We start from the raw sequence: 18,935 nt of genomic DNA on the forward strand, positions 1-18,935 counted from the left end.
TCGTAGTTATGAAGAAAAAACGCTAAAACCCCCCAAAAACATTCCTGGCAACTTTCTTAAGAATGTTCATGTTAACTCTGTTGTCCTGGCTAGGTTCCAGCTTTATTAGATTATAAATTCTATTTTAATCCACTCGGTTTTCAATTAGAGATCTATTTTTGCCTTGCTTTTGTTAAATAATAATAGTTGTTTGCAGGGCATGGTTGCATGTTTCTAGCCATCAAAATTATTTTCTTGTATAAAACTATGTATTTTCATATTCTGGTTTTAATCATACTCCAGAACTTTAAAAGTAAACAATGTGCTTGACTTGCCAGGATCTGTTCGGTGTTCCTAAACACAGCAGATAGACCAGATGAATTAATAGAAATCTGTTAGCTTTTCTGCTCTCTTAAATTCCAGATTTCCAATGGCTCTTTCTGAGAAATCTGAAGTCCTTAGAAATAGGGAAGTTTGTATAGTCATAGATCAGCTTGGAAGCTAGTATTTAATAGTAAAGCTGCTAAATTAACTCCTTTTAATGTGTTTTGTTGAAATTTTCATGCATCGTTTGTAGGATAAGTAGATCTAGACATAATAGATACGGATATAAAAAGATTGCTCAAAAACATATGGGAGAAGATTAGAGAAAACCACAGAGAAAAACATATTTCATCTCCCTTCTGGAGGGTGCTCTTGGTTTTGTTTGCTGCGTATCCCCCTTCCTCCTTGGTGAGCCCCAGACACGCAACCAAGGTCCTCCTCCCCAGCCTGTCCCTTCCGTGTCCCCTGTGTCCCCCGTCCCACCCGGACAAACCCCCTCACAGCTTTGATTTGCAAGAGGACACGAGGCAGTAAACTTAAATGGGCAGTTGGTTTTCAAGTTTGGTAAACAGAGTCTTTATGAAGCAGTTGGCTTTTCCTCGCCATATTTAACTGAGCTCTGCTTGGAATAACTCGCCGTGATTTTGCAACTGGGGGTCATATTTTGCCCTCCCTTCCTTTCCGCGGCCCGGCTGCTGGGTGGGTGGGTGGGAGATTGTCTCGGTGTGTTGGTGTTACAGTGGCAGTTGTGGGATCTTAACTGAAAGCTAGAACGTGGAAGTAATGCTTTTAACCACCACCGCCCTTGCAAAACTTAACTCTGCTTTCATATGTGATAGCCTAGTGTTTTTCACTGTTGTTCCTGACCTCTTTTACAAGTTGTTTTGTGTCCGGGTTAAACTGATTATGTTTGTTCTTTGTATAGTTTGTTCTTGCCATTTCTTAATAGCGTGCTGAACATAAAGATTAAAATCACGTCTTCATAATTGGCTGAAAAGTGCTTGTACCTAGAGATTAGACTTGCTTATGGTAGCACACACTGAATTGAGCAATTGGTGTTTAAATTTGTTCTTTTTCTAGTTGGTAGTGGAATGTCCAAGGGGCAGAGCTGCATCCTAATACTAGTTGAAGAGCCTGACCGTAGTGCGCTCTTGAGTTTAGCGTAACGTAGCTCCTTCTCCGTCTTTCTCTGTCTGTACTGCTCAATCCGTCAAGAGTTTTGAAATCTTCTGATTGGCTTTTGGATCATCTTTGCCTAATTAACAAGTTGTTTCTTCCTTCTTTGCAATTTGGCCCTGCTCCCGCAGTCATCACAATGATTGCTTGTACACAAAAGCAATGTATTGAAAACACGGCATGTGTATATTAATGCTGTTTTACAGCTATGAAAAGATCAAGCGGCATGTGATGAAGTACGCCTCCGATCACTGGGGACCACTGATCTTTCAGCTCATAGACTTTAGCTTACAGTTATTAAGATGAGTGCATATGAAGTTAATAGCCAGCAACAGAAGTAGTGTTGGAGGCCTTTTCATTTTTAGTCTAAACTGGCAGTGTTAAAAGCAACCGACCAACCAGCCCCCCCTCAACCCCGAAGCCTTCCTCCTTGCCTTCTTCATTTTAGGTGGATTCTGGTTAAATACATTAACTGTGCTGTGCACAACGCAGTTACTGGTGTGCTCAGACTTCTGTGGTGTTTTAACAACGATGAGTTTGAAGTGGCTATTTCTGTTGCAAAAATTTTGGTTTCAAGCAGAAGCTATTTACTGTGGTGTAAACGTGCTCATGAAGAGAACTGGAATTATGAAAGCTCCCATGCCAGCACCGAAGAATGCACTTTTTCGGTTCCTACCATTTTAACATATAATGCTTTAATTTGGTCAATGAAAGAGCATGATGAAGCTGAATGTAGAAGTTAGAAACCCACTTTTCAAGGTCACATAACACTGTTTAGCAAAAATAAGTGTTGCATTAATACCAACCAGTAATGAATAGAGGAAAGGGATTGAATTTTGGGACCTTTGCTGTTTTGCTAACAGTTATTTTGCTCCTCCCTTCTTTCAAATGCTTGCAAAAATCGATATTACCTGCTTGATTCTTATCTTTAAATTGGGGGTGCTGCAAAACCAAAACAGGCAAAAAGGTGAGCAGCTGAAAGGGAAAAAGATTGCTTGGGAAATTTGGGTTTAGACTTTTTCTTTTGATAATTGCTGTTAAACTTCTTTGGATAATTAAGTTTTAAATGAAGGTAGCCTTAGTTAAATGTTCAGCAGCCTTGTTCTTCAATTAAAGGTGTTGGAGTTCACAACAAATGTTTGCAAAGACCTTCCAGAACTTCTCTGATAAAGCCAGAACTGACAATTTCTAGGGTAAAGCAAGTAGTACATGGGCGGAAAATAAAACCAGCAGATGAAGACCACTGTTAACCGTGTAAAAATATGAAATAATTACTTGGATTGATTCAGTTCTCTGTTCTGCTGCTAATGGATCTTTCCATTTATAACTAAAAATAGGTATAAATTATATTGAAGACCAAATATTATAACAGATTTTCATTGTTAATTGTATATATTGTGTTTCTATTTCCTGCAAATTTTTATATGGTGATAACATCAGTGGCTGTCATCTTAAGCCATGCGTGTTTCTCATTTGAAGAAATGAAATTGAGAATGTATTAAAATAAAAATAGGTGTTGGATACTGTAGGCATGAGTGCCTAACTAAGCATTAACTTGAGGCTGCATGATGCACCCTAGCCCAGATGGTGCTTTTGGGCATTACAGTAGAACTTATTATTGAAAAAAAAAAAAAAAAAAGAAATACATGCATAGAAAAATAGAAAAAGTTCTTTATATAACAGTGCTTTTAAAAAGATTTATTATTGCTAGTATTTTCCCAAAAGTTGCTATTTGGTATATATTACCTATTCTTGCCCTTCTAGCTTTAGAGCAACTGATAATGAACTGCGTGTGGTTGCTGCATATAATGTAATAAAACGTACAGCTCCTGTAGCATTGGCATGCAAGAAAGATATAAATGTAATTTTGTGAGATTGCTGCTGTTAATATTTATACTAAGTCAATGTCTATTCTATTGTTGGTTCCAACCTACCACATGCTGGTTTTAACAAAATATCTGAGGTATCACCCTGAAGTATTCACTCATCTGTCACTCAAGGATGAGTCAGGAAGTGTATTATAGTAAAACAAAAAATGCTAAATTTATTGAGTGTTTAATACACAATTCATAACCTTAAAAAATTATTAAGAATAGTGAAATTGAATGGCAAGCTTCTTACAACAATCACTTCAATACATGTGTTGATGATTATGTTGAACAGTTCTCTGGGGAGATGCTTCTCTTTTTTTTTAATTTTATTTTGTTAAAAAAGCCCTTTTCATTGCTGTTGTGTATGGTTCTGTACTGCAGTGGTGCCTGGAGCCCTGGTGAAGGGATATGTTTTAGCTATAAGCACTATTTTGGATATGTTTAGCATCTATTTGGTTTTTCATCAGGTGCATTAATTCTTAAGTAGTGTTTGTTTTGTTATGGAGCACTATGCCATAGAGTTGAAGGACTTTAAAACCAGATTTCATACTTGTCTATCTCATGAGTTGTTTGCCTGTTATGTATGTGGTGCATTTAATTCCATAAAATATCTTACTGAAACATGAGAAATTGCATGTGTTGTACTTCTCGGTCACTCTGTATACCTTTACAGGCTAATCCGTGATCCTGTGCATTAAAGGAAATAAAGTGATTTAAAAAAAAAAAAATCTTACAAATTCTCATCATTTAATATCAAAGAGCATTTAGCATTAAGTTACCATGACTGATAGAAAGTCTTAAGCTGATTTGTCTCAGCTTTGCTGTTATCTGTATCACTTTTTTTAATGTATACTTTATATGCATATAAAGTTTATTGTATTTTTATTTACAGGAGGGTTTAAATGGCAACTTTCTTGTTGGCTCTAAAATTGTTTACAGAAACAGATGTGTGTCATACTGTTGGGCTTGCTATAAAAATGTGTATATATATGTAGACACTTTAATGAAAGGAGATCGTTCTGTTAATTATTCTCTATTTGCTGTTTTTAAAGTGATGATCTCTTGTTTTCTTCTAGCATCAGATAATAGTCAGCGATTTCGAGAAACCTGCTTTGCATTTGCACTGACGCCACAACAAGTGCAGCAAATCAGCAGTTCAATGTGAGTGAGTTTGATCAGTAATAAACTATTTTAAAATAAAACTAAATGAAAAAAGGAACTAGCTTATTATATCTTTCATTTGAAATGTGATCTAAAGTACACAGATGTGTGCGTAGTACCTCAGAGAACACTTTTCTATGGAATTCTTTTCTCCTTTGTATGTAAGCGGATGGAGAGGAAAAGGGTGAGGAAGACAGAATTAAATACCACCACTATCCAGCGAGTATTGGGCAGGTTTTTCTTGCACTAAGTGCTTACAAATACATAACTCTCCTTCCTGCAGCCCTTTCTCACCATCAGTCATATCCTTTGTTGAGTTCTATGATGTTTATTCGCTATATAAAGATGGTACGTCATAGCGACCCATCAGAATTATCCTTATAGCATACAAAAAAAAAAAAGGAAATAATAGAGAGATAAAGATATATATAAAAATAAAAGAGAAATAAAGGTGAGAATATAATTGATTTATTTACCTTGAAGAATAAAGAGTGTACCTTCTAGCATATCTTGAGAGTGGTGGTTTGACCAGAAGAAGGGAAGTGTGGGATAGTCTCTATATATACGGGAAAGCATGGTTTACATACATTAAATTTACAGCTCTGACAAAATACTGATGAACCTGTTGTGTAAACAGTATGTTTTAACCTGTGTTCTTTTGTTTCTAGGGATATTTCTGGGACCAAATGTGACTTCACAGTACAGGTCCAGCTAAGGTATGTATTTGTATCGCCTGTTCTTAATGCTGCTGGTTTTTAAAACACATCAGATAACGTTCTCCCCAGCAGGTTGGGCTTTCCTTTATGGAGAAGAGTCTCATCCTGTTGTTTTCTTGAGAAAAGCTTGCTGTTGGCTGCTTGAGAAGGGCAGACTCAACTACTTGTCCCTGTTGTATACAGCTTTCCTGAAGTTGCTAGTGGCCTGATAATCTGATGTGTCAGAATACTGCATGTACTCTTGCTATATAGCCAGCTGATTTTCTTCAATTCGTTATTGTAGATTGTGTGTATGCTCCTTTTTTTTTAACTCCACATCTGTCCGATTCCAGGCGCCTTAGCCTTCACTGCATGTGGGGAGGGTTGTTTTTCCTAGCAGAGATGTCAAATGCAGTGTTTCCTGGGCATAGCAACCCAAGGTCTACTTTTCTTTAGGCAACGGGAGGCAAGACTCTGGGAATCACCAGATTGGGTCTCTAGCTGTTAGTTATTTTAGAGGTTTTTGACAAATGTGTTGTAGGTTGATGAAATCCTACATATCCCTGCAATTCTGCAGAGCTGGGAGCAGAGCTGACTTCGGAGCTCGCTCCTGTCAAAAATGACTGTCTTGCCTTTCATCCCTCCGGTCACCTCTGCACGGTGAGCTGTTAACTAGCCAGACAGAAAGCCACTGCTTTTGGGTCTTGCTTGTTAGGATGCCTTCTGCTGCTCAGGAGGTCGGGTCAAATGGACGAAGGGATGAGGAGGGCATGAGGGAAAACAGGGACAGCAGGTAGCTCCCCCTTTCTGAGAGCAACAGCCTTTTAGGCTCAGCTGCATTGAATAGCTATAACCTGATGTGATGGTACGTTTGTGTGAATGAGGCAGGTCCCCTGGAAGAAATCCAGTTGAGTTGAGAGGCTCTTTTTGGTCCTTTGAATGCCTATTGTCTGCAATCTTGGCCTACACTCATTTGGTAGGACAAGGAAGGGTGTGTCTTATTTTGGTTCCAGCAGCAAATAAGCCTGTCTGAACTTAAGTAAATAAATAAAACTCTCTGAACTTAAGTAATAGGCCTGACATCGGCATGAGGATAGCGTTTGATGCTGTGGCTAAACAGCTGGCTGGTTTATTGAAGTTGGAGGAGGGACGGTTGAAGAAACTGTATGTTTGGTCCTTTGTGAAACCCCGGTCTTCTATCAGGAGGTCAGGCTGAGAAATGGTAGGAAAGAAATTGGGATGATCTATCTTTTGTAACAGGAACCTGCATATCTGAATGAGTCAGAGTCAGTCTGAGGAGTTCAAGAAATCTGAGGAGGAACCTACAGCCATCTTGAACCAAACCTGTAATTTTGGGGGGGCTTTCCTTCTTCATGATCTATGCAGCTAATTTGAGGATTGTGTTTAGTGAGATTTGTCATGCTTTATAACTCAGTGGGGAAAAAAAAAAGTCCTTCTAGGAAGAGGTGATCTTTAAATCACTTTAGAAGTGAAAGATGATGGAAGCTCTTTGCTTTCAGGTTTTGTTTATCAGAAACCAGTTGTCCACAAGAAGATCACTTCCCACCCAATCTGTGTGTGAAAGTAAATGGGAAACCATGCAGCCTTCCAGTAAGTAAGATGTTCCTTTGATATACATAATTGGTTAGCATTGTTAGGAACTGTCTGTCAGAAATTAGCCTGAGAATTTATCCTAACCTGTGTTTTCACATTTTGGAGTATTCGAATGAAGATGGATAGATGAATGGGAAAGATAGTTCAGTAAATTGTTTCTCGGGAGACTAGCCAGTAGATCCAGAAGATTAATTTTCAAAAAAATGTGACAATAAATTTATGCAATGAGTCTGGCTGAAATTGGACTCTGTTTTGGAGGTTGTCTGTGCAGGGAGTAGACCATCACTGTGGAAGAGGACTAAAGAAAAAAATGCCAACTTACAGTACTGGGACAGTGCACAGGATTAGACTGGGCCACGTTAGCCAGGCAGGGTGAAGAGCAGTACTGAGAAGGGAGAGATGGCAAGGCTGTCCTTTAATGTTCCGGTGGGCAGGGTTAGGATTTGGAAAGTGAGAGGCTCTGTGTAAGGAGAAAGGGCTTGTAAAATAACTGATACTTTATTGTCTGAGATAGACACAGATCTATCTATCTATAAATTGAAAAGGGAGCCTGATTCAGGTGAGACACAGCTTTTATTGGGGCGGGGTTGTGGTGAGAGGGGAAGAATACAAAAGCAGTATTTATTTTTTCTTTTGCTGAGGGGAAAAATACTTTGATTTCTAGGGCTATCTTCCACCAACCAAAAATGGTGTTGAACCAAAGCGACCTAGCCGACCAATCAACATTACCTCACTCGTCAGATTATCTACGACGGTACCAAACACAATCGTCGTTTCATGGACTGCAGAAATTGGAAGGGTAAGTAACTACGGTACATAATGCTGTCTGAAGCTTATTAGTTTCTGCTTTGGCATCTGTTTGAAAGATTTGGAAGATAAGCAAGTTTAATTGTGCAGAAAATACTTCATGGTTTAGCAGTAGCCTGTTCCTTCTTTTGATTGTATTACTTTCTGCTGGGCAGATATGCCATACTCCCTTAGATCAGTAGCTCTCAGATTTTTTGGTGTGATCTCTCCCTCTTCACCCCTCACCCACCCATCTTTGTGACTTGTCGAGGACCCAGATAATAAGATCAAGACATTCTATAAAACTTCCGTTTGTTTGTCTTAACTTCAGACCTCAAGCTCTTCCTGATTTTAGGGACTTGACAAACCTTATCTTGGCTTCAACTTGTAACTAGCACGTGACATTCCGTACAGAGTGGTCTTTTATAGCTGTGTAAACGTGGACACAAAGCATAGGAACTCAGCAGGGCTCAGGGTATTTAATTTACCTCTTTTACATTCCTGTTCTCACAACTGCTATCTAAAAAGTCATGTTTTTATAACTTTTTGTGTCTGTGGGGAGAATGTTACAATTGGTATTATAAAATTGCTGATGTTCCACTGTACTAATTAAATCTGGAACGTGCTGTAAAAAGTTACTTCACTAAATTAATCGATGAATTAGTGCACTCCTTTCACTGATGGCAAAAAAACCCTGCTAGGTATGCATTACAGAGTCAACGTGTACTTGAAAAACGGTGGCTTTGCCATCGCAACCATCCTGGTTTTAGAAGTCCCGAGAATTATCGTGAGATGAGACTTTGTCCAAGAATTTGTCAGTGCGCAAAGGCCAGGATTCCTGAACCAGCGTGGAAAAATGCTTACAGCCTAATCATGCACAATAGCCAGTTATAAAACATCACGATAGTATTTCATGATGGATTTCTTGTGGAGCGTAAAACAGTCTCCATTCAGATTGCAGAATAACTGATGGTTGAATGATTTTTTTTTTTAAAACCTTCTTTCATCTAATGAGAACTGCAGGTATCAGAAATAAGCATTTAAAAATGAACCTGTTTTGGTTTACATTGCAGAAGTTCCTGCACACAAGTTGATCAGTTCTGGTTCTTGCTCTGAATAGAGCTCTACGCTTTTGCTTAAGAATACCAGAGAGGATCTAGGAAAAAGAAATGTCACAAGTCTACGTGGACTCTAAGCTAGTCTCTCGTGAACTAGCTAGTTTCTCAGGCTTCATAGATACTTACGTTATAAAAACCATGTTGGCTAACTTGGAACTTACAATAGAAAACTGAAGAGAGAAATACACTACTGAGAAATGTTGTGTATTTCATGAGAATTAGATGCTGGTCCGAACTTCCCTACTTATCAGATGTAACATGATTATTTAAGACCTTGACAGTTAAATGTGAGGAATTATGTTATATTTGGATGTGCCTGTGTAGTATGAAATTTGAATTCCCCTCCTCCCCTTCCCTTAAGAGTCAGTTGCACGTCTCAACTGGTGTACTCTACCTTTCCTGAAGTCATAATTGTGATTTTTACACAATCTGTTTCAAGAGCCTTCTGTACAAGATGCCTTGGGCAAGTTCCTAGCTTTGTAGATTCAAGCTGTCGGTAAATAATTTCACAATGTTAATTACCATTTTTCTAACTTCTATACTAATTGAGGCATTAAACAAACAAGTTAAAGCAGTAATGGTTTTTAATGATGTGAGAAGCATTCATTGTAAGAATAAAATATTTAAAATGTGGTGTTTCTGATGCTGTATCAGTTTGTGAAATTTTATGGTAAGATATATTACTGAGATACCATGTTTGGATTCTGGTGGCATCCTAATTAATGGTAGATGTCACAATTGTATGGAAAATTCCAATTTGTGGAAACATACGTGGCAGTCGCTGGGGGAAGACTTTCATTTTTCAATTTGTAGGGTGTGTGTGTCGCTACAGGTTTAGTGCATACTGTTTATATCAAAAAGTAATTGATGTACCCTAATGTGAGAATGCAAATACTGTCCTTTGCATTTTGGGGGCAAGGGAGGAGAGAGGGGCGTTGCTGATGAATGCATAGAACAGTATCACATTTTTAGAAAGACCGTTATTACCTGCTGTTGTTAGTAGCTTACAAGAAAAATTAGAGCTTTGGAAATCTCAGCCTGTGGTTTGGAATCAGTTAGCGATGCCAGGAAGAGCTCTCTGCCACTCCTGCTCGTCCCTTGAGGGAAGGCTTACCCCCGCCCAGGGGAACTGGCACACTTGATGTTCGGTCTGCATCTGACCTGCTTCTATGCCAAATTATTTTCTGTCGTGGCAGAAGTGAGCATCCATGGCTGTTTGCTGACACTGATAAGGAAAATTTGCATGGTCTGTTCTGTTGAGACTGATGGGGGGAAGTGACCTAACCTCTTCCAGAGGGGAAGGACAGACAGCTGGGAGTGGTGATTTCTTGCTCGGTCTGGCTAAATTCACTGGAGTACATCTTGGCCCCACTGAACTCTTGAACTTTGTAGCTGTTAAGCCTCACCAGTGAAGTACCATTAGCATTTTGTAGACAGTAAGTGCAGAAAGATAAGAAAAAGTTAAGTTGAACAGTGCTTCCAGACTGAATAGGAAATACTGCAGATGATGCATCTTTTTATGTATTGCTTTTGAAGAGGCATCACTGCTGATTTTCCTATTTTGAAAATGAAATAAGCTAGCCCTATTCAATATAATAAAAAAAGTTTTGATCATATTTGACCGGACAGCTTCCCTTAATGTATTGACACAGCTGCAGTAGCTAACATTATTGATGTAGAATTACCCCTCTTAAATGGGCTGTAGACTGCATGTCCCAAGTTAGATGTAAAACTTCAAGAGGTGTCCTAAATGCTGTTTTAATATCTTAGTTTGCAGATAAATATAATCTCAGTGAAGCGTAAAGTCACTTTTGTTGCATGTCTAAAACTCTAGCCCTGTGAACTTTCTGAGGCATGATGGGTTTTCTCTAGTCTGAAAATTTTGCCATCTAAAGTCTTGTAACTGCTTTAGAAACACAGTGCCCTGCAATCACGTAACAAATTGCCGAAGCATTGTATAAAATGCAAGCTGTCTTTTGATGAAAACAGTTTTTACTTTGATCTTTTGTTCTGTTTTCTAGAACTATTCCATGGCAGTCTATCTTGTAAAGCAGCTGTCCTCTACGGTGTTGCTGCAGAGGTTGCGAGCAAAAGGAATACGGAACCCTGATCATTCTAGAGCACTAAGTATGTCTGATGTACTACTTATTTAAAAAGGAAAAATAGCTTTTGTAAAAGGAGATTTGAAATAGGACTGTACTAACTGAGGTTTGGACTTCCTACAATTCTCTGGGTTTTGAGAATCTGATAGTGGTGTTCTTTGTATTCAGTTCCAATTCAAAGACTCAGAGGCCTTTGTTTGTACTAGGAGCCAGTCCAGGAACCCTGTTGACACTGTGAAGGGAAAAATGCAAGAGAATCTCTTTCAGTTCAGCCATACTGGCTTTGTTTCTTCAGAACAGAACAACTGTATTTATATAGTTAACTGGTAATTCAGTACCGCAGGCAAGGCAAACTAAATGCCTGATACTGAACCTTGATGCTGACATGCTGGAGGAAAGTCTCCATCAACACGGTTTTTGTTCCTTTGGCACGATATTGTGCGGTGAGCTCCTGGAGAGAGAGTGTCTAGCACAATACTCCTCCCAACCCCCTTCCAAATTTAAGTGTGAGGTTTGCCGCTTTATTGTTTTCTCTGACAAATACATGTTGGTATAAGTTTGTGTAATAAAAATGCAAGCAAAAACTGCTGCGTGTTTTTTTTTTCAGGGGGAGGGTGAAAATACAAACACCTGATGGCTGTTGGTGATACCCGTTAAAGCTCAGATAATGTGTGGTGTACACAGCACAGGACCTTCCCCAAAAGGGAAGAAATTAGCCCACCTGTAAATGCTACAAAGCCAGTGTATGTAGTGCTGGGCATTGGCTTGTGCTAATGCAATATGATGATTTAAATGCACAAGCATCTAGAGAGTTTCCAGGTGGCTACTGGTCTTTGTACACGGGTGAGAATGAGGGTGTAGGTCCAGTTCATAGAGTGGGAAGAACATAGAACTGACTTGTTATTTAACCAAGGACTGCTTATAAAACAGTCATTATAAGGAAAACTAGGGGATGGGCAGATAGGAGACTTCTGTAGTGCTAATATTTCAGTGCAGTTACTTAAACCCCGGATTTTTGTCAGGGTACTTCCGATTTCCTGTTTCTCAATTTGCTTTTAAATTTTAAATCACAGGATTGCTTTATGAGTATTTCAGGGGTTTACAGTGGGGCTTGTCCTTGTGAAGGTTGCTAACGCTTTTTTTTAATGTGCTTGAAGTTAACAGCCAAGTTAATGTGGCTCGTCTTGTTGGTAGATTTTAAATAACTTGCAAGTACAGAGTTGCATGCATATGAAAAGAGACACATCTGTATAAATATGTTTTTAGGGAACTTGGTTTAAGATGAGCTTTTCCTGCTTTTCACTTTCTTAAGTCTTGTCATTTATGATGTTTCTAGAAAGCAAAGATACATTACGTGTTTATTGTGTGAGTCTGAAACAATAGTCAGTGCTGCTTGCTTCCAGTAGATGTGGCAAACTGAAAGTTCAGCACACAGTTTCAGACTTGTTTTATTTCTCCGTCATCTGTGTTTTAAATCAACTGTAAAATAACCCTTTTCTTCTTTCAAATAACAGTTAAAGAGAAACTGACTGCTGATCCAGACAGTGAAATAGCAACAACAAGCTTAAGAGTTTCTCTTCTTTGTCCAGTAAGTTGGTTTTGGGTTTTTTTTGTTTGTTTGTTTTTTTTTTTTTGTTCCCTCGAAACTGATTCTGATCAAAACATGGCTGTTCTGGGACGTGTATTTGGGAGAGGTTAGCCTGTGTTTACCTGTGTGTTAACTTTGTGGGGATAGGATCCAGTGCTGAAGTTATCCATCACTGTGCTTAAGCATGTGATATACCCCTGAGAAAATGAGTATTCCATTAACTTGAGAACGCTATTCAAAATTATATGTAAGCTATATGTAAGCATACATTTCAATCTGTCACTAGATCATCTGAATGTGCAGTTTGGGCCCTTGATTGTGATAAAACCACTGTCAGTAGCAAAGCAGGTGAGTCTGGCTGTTAAAAATAGCTCTTTAGCCACTGTCGGCAGCCAAAGAACTGAGCATCTTTTAACACAAATTGATTATATGCACGTGTGCACTTTGAGTATTTAGTAATCTTGGACTAAAAATGAAGCAGTGTTCTAGAGGTTGTTCACACAAAATTTGTTCCGAATTTGAAGTGAGACAATGCAGTTACAGTGAATGTGGAAGTGGCAGTGACGTACTGTATCTTGACATGTTGTTTTTTAACCAATTAGATGCAGAGATAAGCAGTGGTTTACACCAGGGTTTATGTTGTTAGGGGCTGAACTGCACAATATTAATATTATGTGCGCTTTTTTATCTTTGAGACTCAGTGCTCTTGTTTCAAGTACCATGCACCTTCAGAATACTTGCTGTCTGTGTTGAGTGAGACAGTATTTTATTGCAGTATAACTTTTTAACCTCTTTTCAAGATCTCTTTCCTGGTTAGGCTCAATCTGCTCAAATTTGACAGGAAATTTTCAGTTTTGCAATATAAAGAAGAAAACTGACTTACTTTATTCTTGCAAAATGGAAGCTTATTTCTCAAGTTATTAAATATCTTCTTAAACTCTACTAGTGTAAGGATAAACTTTTATATATAAAAGCTTTGCTTTGTAAAAAGCACAATTGACATTGTGGTTATGTTTTATATATGTATAAGATTATTGTAAATCTTTCAAATGTGGTATTTTCATGATCTTCTATCTTAAGACTTATCAACATTGATGCTAACTAAATAATAGCATATTTCTAAGGAAGATAAAACTCATCTGTAAGAAAGATAGAGGGATTGCATTTACAAAATAAAATCCTGTTCCGTAAACTTAGAGCCTTATAACCTATAATCTTATAAACCAATGAATTTACAGTCACACAACTGCTGCAGATTGGAACACAGTTGTTATAGCTGAACGTTTGTTGTGCAGTTAGTACTTTGTTATTCTAGAAAGCACAATGGTCCTGTCGGTGTTTTGTCATTCTTTAGGCTCTACTTTCTTACTACTTAAAATGAGTTTCAAATATAGACAAAAATAGTAATCTGTTAGTAGGAATTAAATGGCTGTAAGAGTTTAGAAGTGTCTATGTATTAATTCATTATCTGAAATTAATCTTCAGGCATCTTCTGGAATTACAGATTTTTACTTCAGTCATACTTGATTTGTCAGAACTGCCACTTCAGGCAGTTATGTTGCTTTATAGATTATTCCATGGGCATTTCCTGACGCACTTCTGTTTGTCCTCACTGCCTCCATTACTGATCAAAGTTCTTCTGCAGTGCTTTTAGATGCACTTTTTTTCTCGATGACTGCAATTCAGATGAGTTAGTGGGAATATCCTCTACAATATTACTTTTAGGACTGCAAGTTTGCTAATACCTAAAGATGTCACATTCTATTTTGCTTTCTCAGGGTTCTGCCAGGGGTCAAAACAAACCAGCAGTCGGATGTTAGGATGTAGCTCCTCAGAAGTCCTACCTTTGTCAGTATTTCCTCTTGAAAACTTACTATTTTTCTGATAGACATACAAAACAAAGTCTCTAGCAGATTATTTTGAGCATATTTGTGTCGTTTTAATAATGTCTACAAAAAACAGACACTTGACTATCTTTCCAGTATGTTCTTCATTTAGTGCTGTCTGATTTCACTGTAGCTCTTGGAATAATCCATCATTGCAAAAGCTCATTGGGACAGAGACTGCACCTTTCAACCTGTCCTATGAATAGAAAGATTATTACCATGAGTCAGACTGTCCTCAGGTCAGAATGTAATTTTATTATAGCGTCCATATTTTTACTTGCTAATTTGTAAGCATTTGGCTCGGGGAGATTTTTTTTGTAAATGTTTTGTGCTTACTTTCTAATGCTTGAGTGGACAGTGTATGCTTCGAAAGTACACATTGAAATGCTGATTGGGTCTCCAACAGCAGAACCAAAAATTAAAGAACAATGCATCTTCAGCTCTGTTAATGTGAGGGTGCTGTTCTCCCATCGCATTTGTTATGAGTGTGATTCTCTCTTGTGCATACTTCAATAAAATAAATGGAATTGTGTATCTGGCGGGAGGGCGGTCTTAGACATTATAACGTTTATTTTGCCCTCAAAAAAGTGCCGAGCGAGGCAGCTTCCTCTGAATTTGTTTTGGATTGCTGCTGAGCTTTTTTTAGCGCAGAGGCCTGCTCTCCCTCTGAGACCGTGGAATACGGAGAAAAAGCTGTCCTTAACTATTGGCTGAATCTATCCAAGATGCAGCAAGCAAATGGGCTGGACCGAGTCTGTGTTTCAGGAAGAGGCTTGTATTCATGTTCTTTTTTCCCCTTGATATAAAAATAAATAAATCTCAGGCTCTGCAGCCGGACCAAATATTTAACCGAACAAAATTTTCAAATTAGCATTTTACTGTAGGTTTTGCAGCTTTGTTTACTAATCCTTAGCTCCTGTTCGGGGTGCGTTTTCTAGCGTGAAAAGATAGCAGTGTTTTGTGTGCTTGTAAAATAAATTAATGCAGTGTTTCTTTGGCTGCCAACAGGCAGGAATCAAAACAGTAACAGTGTTGGGAAACAGTTTTTAAAAAGTTGGGATGTATCACTTCTTTTGTGACTTTTTCTTTTGTTGGTTCTGACACAGCTTGGCCAGTATGGCAGAGCTGATCTGGGAGGTTCAATGCCAAAAATGGGAAAGGAGACATCAACTTGTTAACGCTGAGTATGCTGATTCTATCTGCACGTGTATGGCTTCGGTTAAATCCGACTGCTGCTTAGAAATGAGAGCCACAGTTTTTATACCAAAAGCTTGTGAAAATGTTTATGGTTTAAATCTGCTTTTTTTTTTTTTTAACTTAGGATATGGGTATTTGTGTTCTTCCTGCAGCACGTGTCTTTGACCTTCCTTATTTTTATTTTGCATCACATAGAAGCATACAGGTTTTATTTCTGGTACCCTTACTCTTGGTCCTCTCTGAGCTAGGAGACTGTCATTGTGCCCAAAAGACAAATGAGCCATTGACCTACCATCTGGGAGATAAGAATTCATAACAGACATGGATCAGGGGGCCTTGCTTTGTTGGGGGTTGATTATGTGATAGAAATAATGTGCTTGGTCATGGATTTTGGGGGAGGGGGTGCCAAACACATGGCACATACAGCACCTCCTGCTGTCTGAGCTCTCCACCACCATTACTGCAGGCTCCCCGGGGAGTTCTCTGCTCCCCTCCCATCTGGTGGTGAGTTTTGTGACAGTGACTGAGAGCCAGAGGGAAGAAAAATAAGCAAGTCTAGCTGAATTTGCTGCGGATGGGGTGGAGGGATTTCTGCTTACGGGGGATGCAAAAAAAAAAAAAAAACCCAAACAAAAAAACAAGCATCATGGAGGAAGTAGTGGACTGTGAGTAGAGCCTTTGTTCTTGATATTGTTTTTAGTTTTCTGATATTCTGAGATTGAGTGCCATCCTGTGGCACCCGTCTTGAATTGCTCAGAATCAGCATGCGTGACCACGGTGCTTGCTTAAGCCAAACTAAAAACAGTTCCTCCTACTATCTGCTGCTGGAATTGGCTGAAGGTTTTCAAAAGAAGTCATTGTGTATATTTTAGTCAAATATATATATAACTTCAAAATACTCAGTATAAGTAGTTCTTAATAAATATTTTTGTTTTGTTTTTTTAATGTGGGAAAAGTCTTGTGTAGACATTCCTACTTTTTACCTTTAGTGTGGTCAGTTAAAGCTACTCCTGAAGTGCAGAGTAAGCACTTTCCCAGAAAACAACCGCTTGGGTTTTTTTGAGGAGAGGGAACCTTTTCATTTCAGATTAGTATGAAATGCCTTTCACTGCCTAATCATCTTTGCATTCAGTGTAATCACATGTTAATGTTTTATGGGTTAGTGGTGATCTGTCTATCCAAGTCAAGATATTCCTGTTCCACTATTTAGGCTAAACACTCGCTGCGTGTAGCACTCCTGCGCAGCTTAAGCACTCAGCTGTGCTTTTTGTATTAAACCTGGGGAAGCTTTGTGCTGGCCTGCAAAACCTCACTGTCCTGACCTTTCTACAAACTTGAAGGAAGGGATGGTCCCCATCTGAAAGTGTACTTTAGAACTCATTTTCTCCTGTCTCATCTTCCGTTAACATTTGCAGGCCCCTTGTAGTGTTGAAAAGGTGCGATGGTATTATAGGGGGTACTCAGCTATTTGTGTTTTACGCAAGAGAAAGGCAGCAAAATTTCAGGGTAGCTCACGACTGTATACATAGCAGTGGTATTTAGCACAACAGCAGGAGTATGAAATAGTTTCTGAAGAGTTAAACAGGTATGACTTATGTGAGTAGTGACTTTCTGACAGTTCTTTGCAGAAATCAGTGAAAATGATGGAGTTAGAGAAACATGTCAGGAAATGATCCATAATCCTGCAGATGCATTTTCTATACGCTTGTTTCTGTGACTGTAAAGTTAAACAAATAGTTCTGGTGGCACCCTGATGACTGATAGGGACAGCAGCTTGAATACACTCTGAACTGTGAGTGGATAGGAGAGGACTGACCCATGTCCATCAGCTTTTAAAATACTAATGAAGAAGAGTTCTTTTTTGTGGTTCGTCCAGGACACTGGTATGTTACAGGTGTGCTCAGTGGACTCTCTACTTTGTTATGGGAATGTAGAAGGATGAAGTCCTTGATCGAATGTAGTTAAAAATCTGATTTTTAGTAACTCTTTCTTTTATGTGATAATCAAACCTACAGGAAGGAGGGAACGGTGTATGTGGTGTGTATTTTAATCAGAATTTGGATTTGTGAGAGTTTGGGAGTAAAGCTCAACCTGTCTCTGTCTCTTTTCTGGTAGAAAAACCCTATTTGTTAATTTAATACCAAGATGATGTAATCTTGGTTTGTTTTTTTTTTTTCTCTTAAAGCTTGGTAAAATGCGGCTAACTATACCATGTAGGGCCCTGACTTGTTCACACCTGCAATGTTTTGATGCCACTCTGTATATTCAAATGAATGAAAAGAAACCAACCTGGGTTTGCCCTGTCTGTGACAAGAAGGCTCCCTATGAACATCTCATTATTGACGGGTGAGTAAAGCTTGAATCAAAATGAAGGATGTACCATACGCTCTCTGTGTACTGTTTTTGTGCTGCACAGAATACAGTGCTCTGAAATCTTGGTTATCTGGCTGTGACCTGTTTTAAGTTACTGTGTCCTTTCATTTCCCCGCTGTTGGTGAAGAATTGCTAACCGGGTGCCTCTTCATTCAGTATTCTGGAATAATTACAGTCATCAAACTGTTAAAGTTAATAATAATGAAAGGTATTCCTTCCAGTCCTAGGTAAACTTTTGAATTATTCTGCCTAAAATTGTTGGTTTTTTTTTTAATTTTCTATTTTTTTCAATATTCCATAGTGCTGGATCCCTAGGTGAAAACAGCACATGTTGCATGTGCACTTCCATGTACAATTATTTCACACTTGGGGAGCTGCTATATATAAAAAGTGACAGAGATTGATTCCCTGGTGCTGCCTACCTGCAGAACATTAGAAAAATAAATAAAGTTAGTATTGGTCTCCATGAAGAAATGCCAAGTATGTATTCCTGGGCTTGCATTTTAATTCCTTAGATAGGAACCTTCTTTCCAACATGTGATAAAGAAAGAGAAGAAGTAGAGTCTTCTGAGAATACTCTGGGAATGTTTTACTCAAAAAACCCCCACCAACCAACAAAACAAAAACACCTGCCAGAACAGACAAACAAAACCCCAAAAAGCAAAACAAAAAACCTTGAAACAAACAGAATGCCAGAAAACCATCTCGCGAATGATTGGGTCTTTTTTTAGCAAATATGTGTGCTTGTTTCGGTGACCTGCCAGTGAAGCGTAAGATTGCTCGGGAACCCCTTTAAGGCCCCGTAAAAAAGCTCTTGAAGAGACACTCAGAGCTCGCACAGGCTGCTTTGGGTTCATGGACCCCGAGATTTACAGGTCCTCTCCTTTGGATTAAAGAACTTGGGGTTCATTGTTCTAGGTTTCAGCCTAAAATAGTAAAGACTAAGAGTAGTAATAATTAAAACAATGCGTTTTCCTTATTCTTGTGTTGCCAGATGTGGATGTTGGAGATTAGGTGGTATAATTACAGCATCCCAAAGAGAAGGTTATTACTAGAAAATGTTTC

The 18,935-nt window shown here is 38.6% G+C and overlaps 1 protein-coding gene across 2 annotated transcripts in view; it reads left to right on the forward strand.

Annotated features, from left to right (window-relative positions):
- Positions 1–18,935, forward strand: part of PIAS1 (protein inhibitor of activated STAT, 1) — a 33,694-nt gene that overhangs the window by 9,871 nt on the left and 4,888 nt on the right. For both annotated transcript variants that reach the window (XM_009892075.1, XM_009892076.1), the window contains exons 2-8: positions 4,427–4,511; positions 5,180–5,227; positions 6,727–6,817; positions 7,485–7,619; positions 10,746–10,851; positions 12,341–12,414; positions 17,683–17,843. In XM_009892075.1, coding sequence (XP_009890377.1) covers positions 4,427–4,511; positions 5,180–5,227; positions 6,727–6,817; positions 7,485–7,619; positions 10,746–10,851; positions 12,341–12,414; positions 17,683–17,843 — 700 coding nt within the window. The remainder of the gene's footprint in view (positions 1–4,426; positions 4,512–5,179; positions 5,228–6,726; positions 6,818–7,484; positions 7,620–10,745; positions 10,852–12,340; positions 12,415–17,682; positions 17,844–18,935) is intronic.

This window comes from Charadrius vociferus, unplaced genomic scaffold (assembly GCF_000708025.1).
Source record: "Charadrius vociferus isolate BGI_N301 unplaced genomic scaffold, ASM70802v2 scaffold249, whole genome shotgun sequence".
Classification (NCBI taxonomy): Eukaryota; Metazoa; Chordata; class Aves; order Charadriiformes; family Charadriidae; genus Charadrius; species Charadrius vociferus.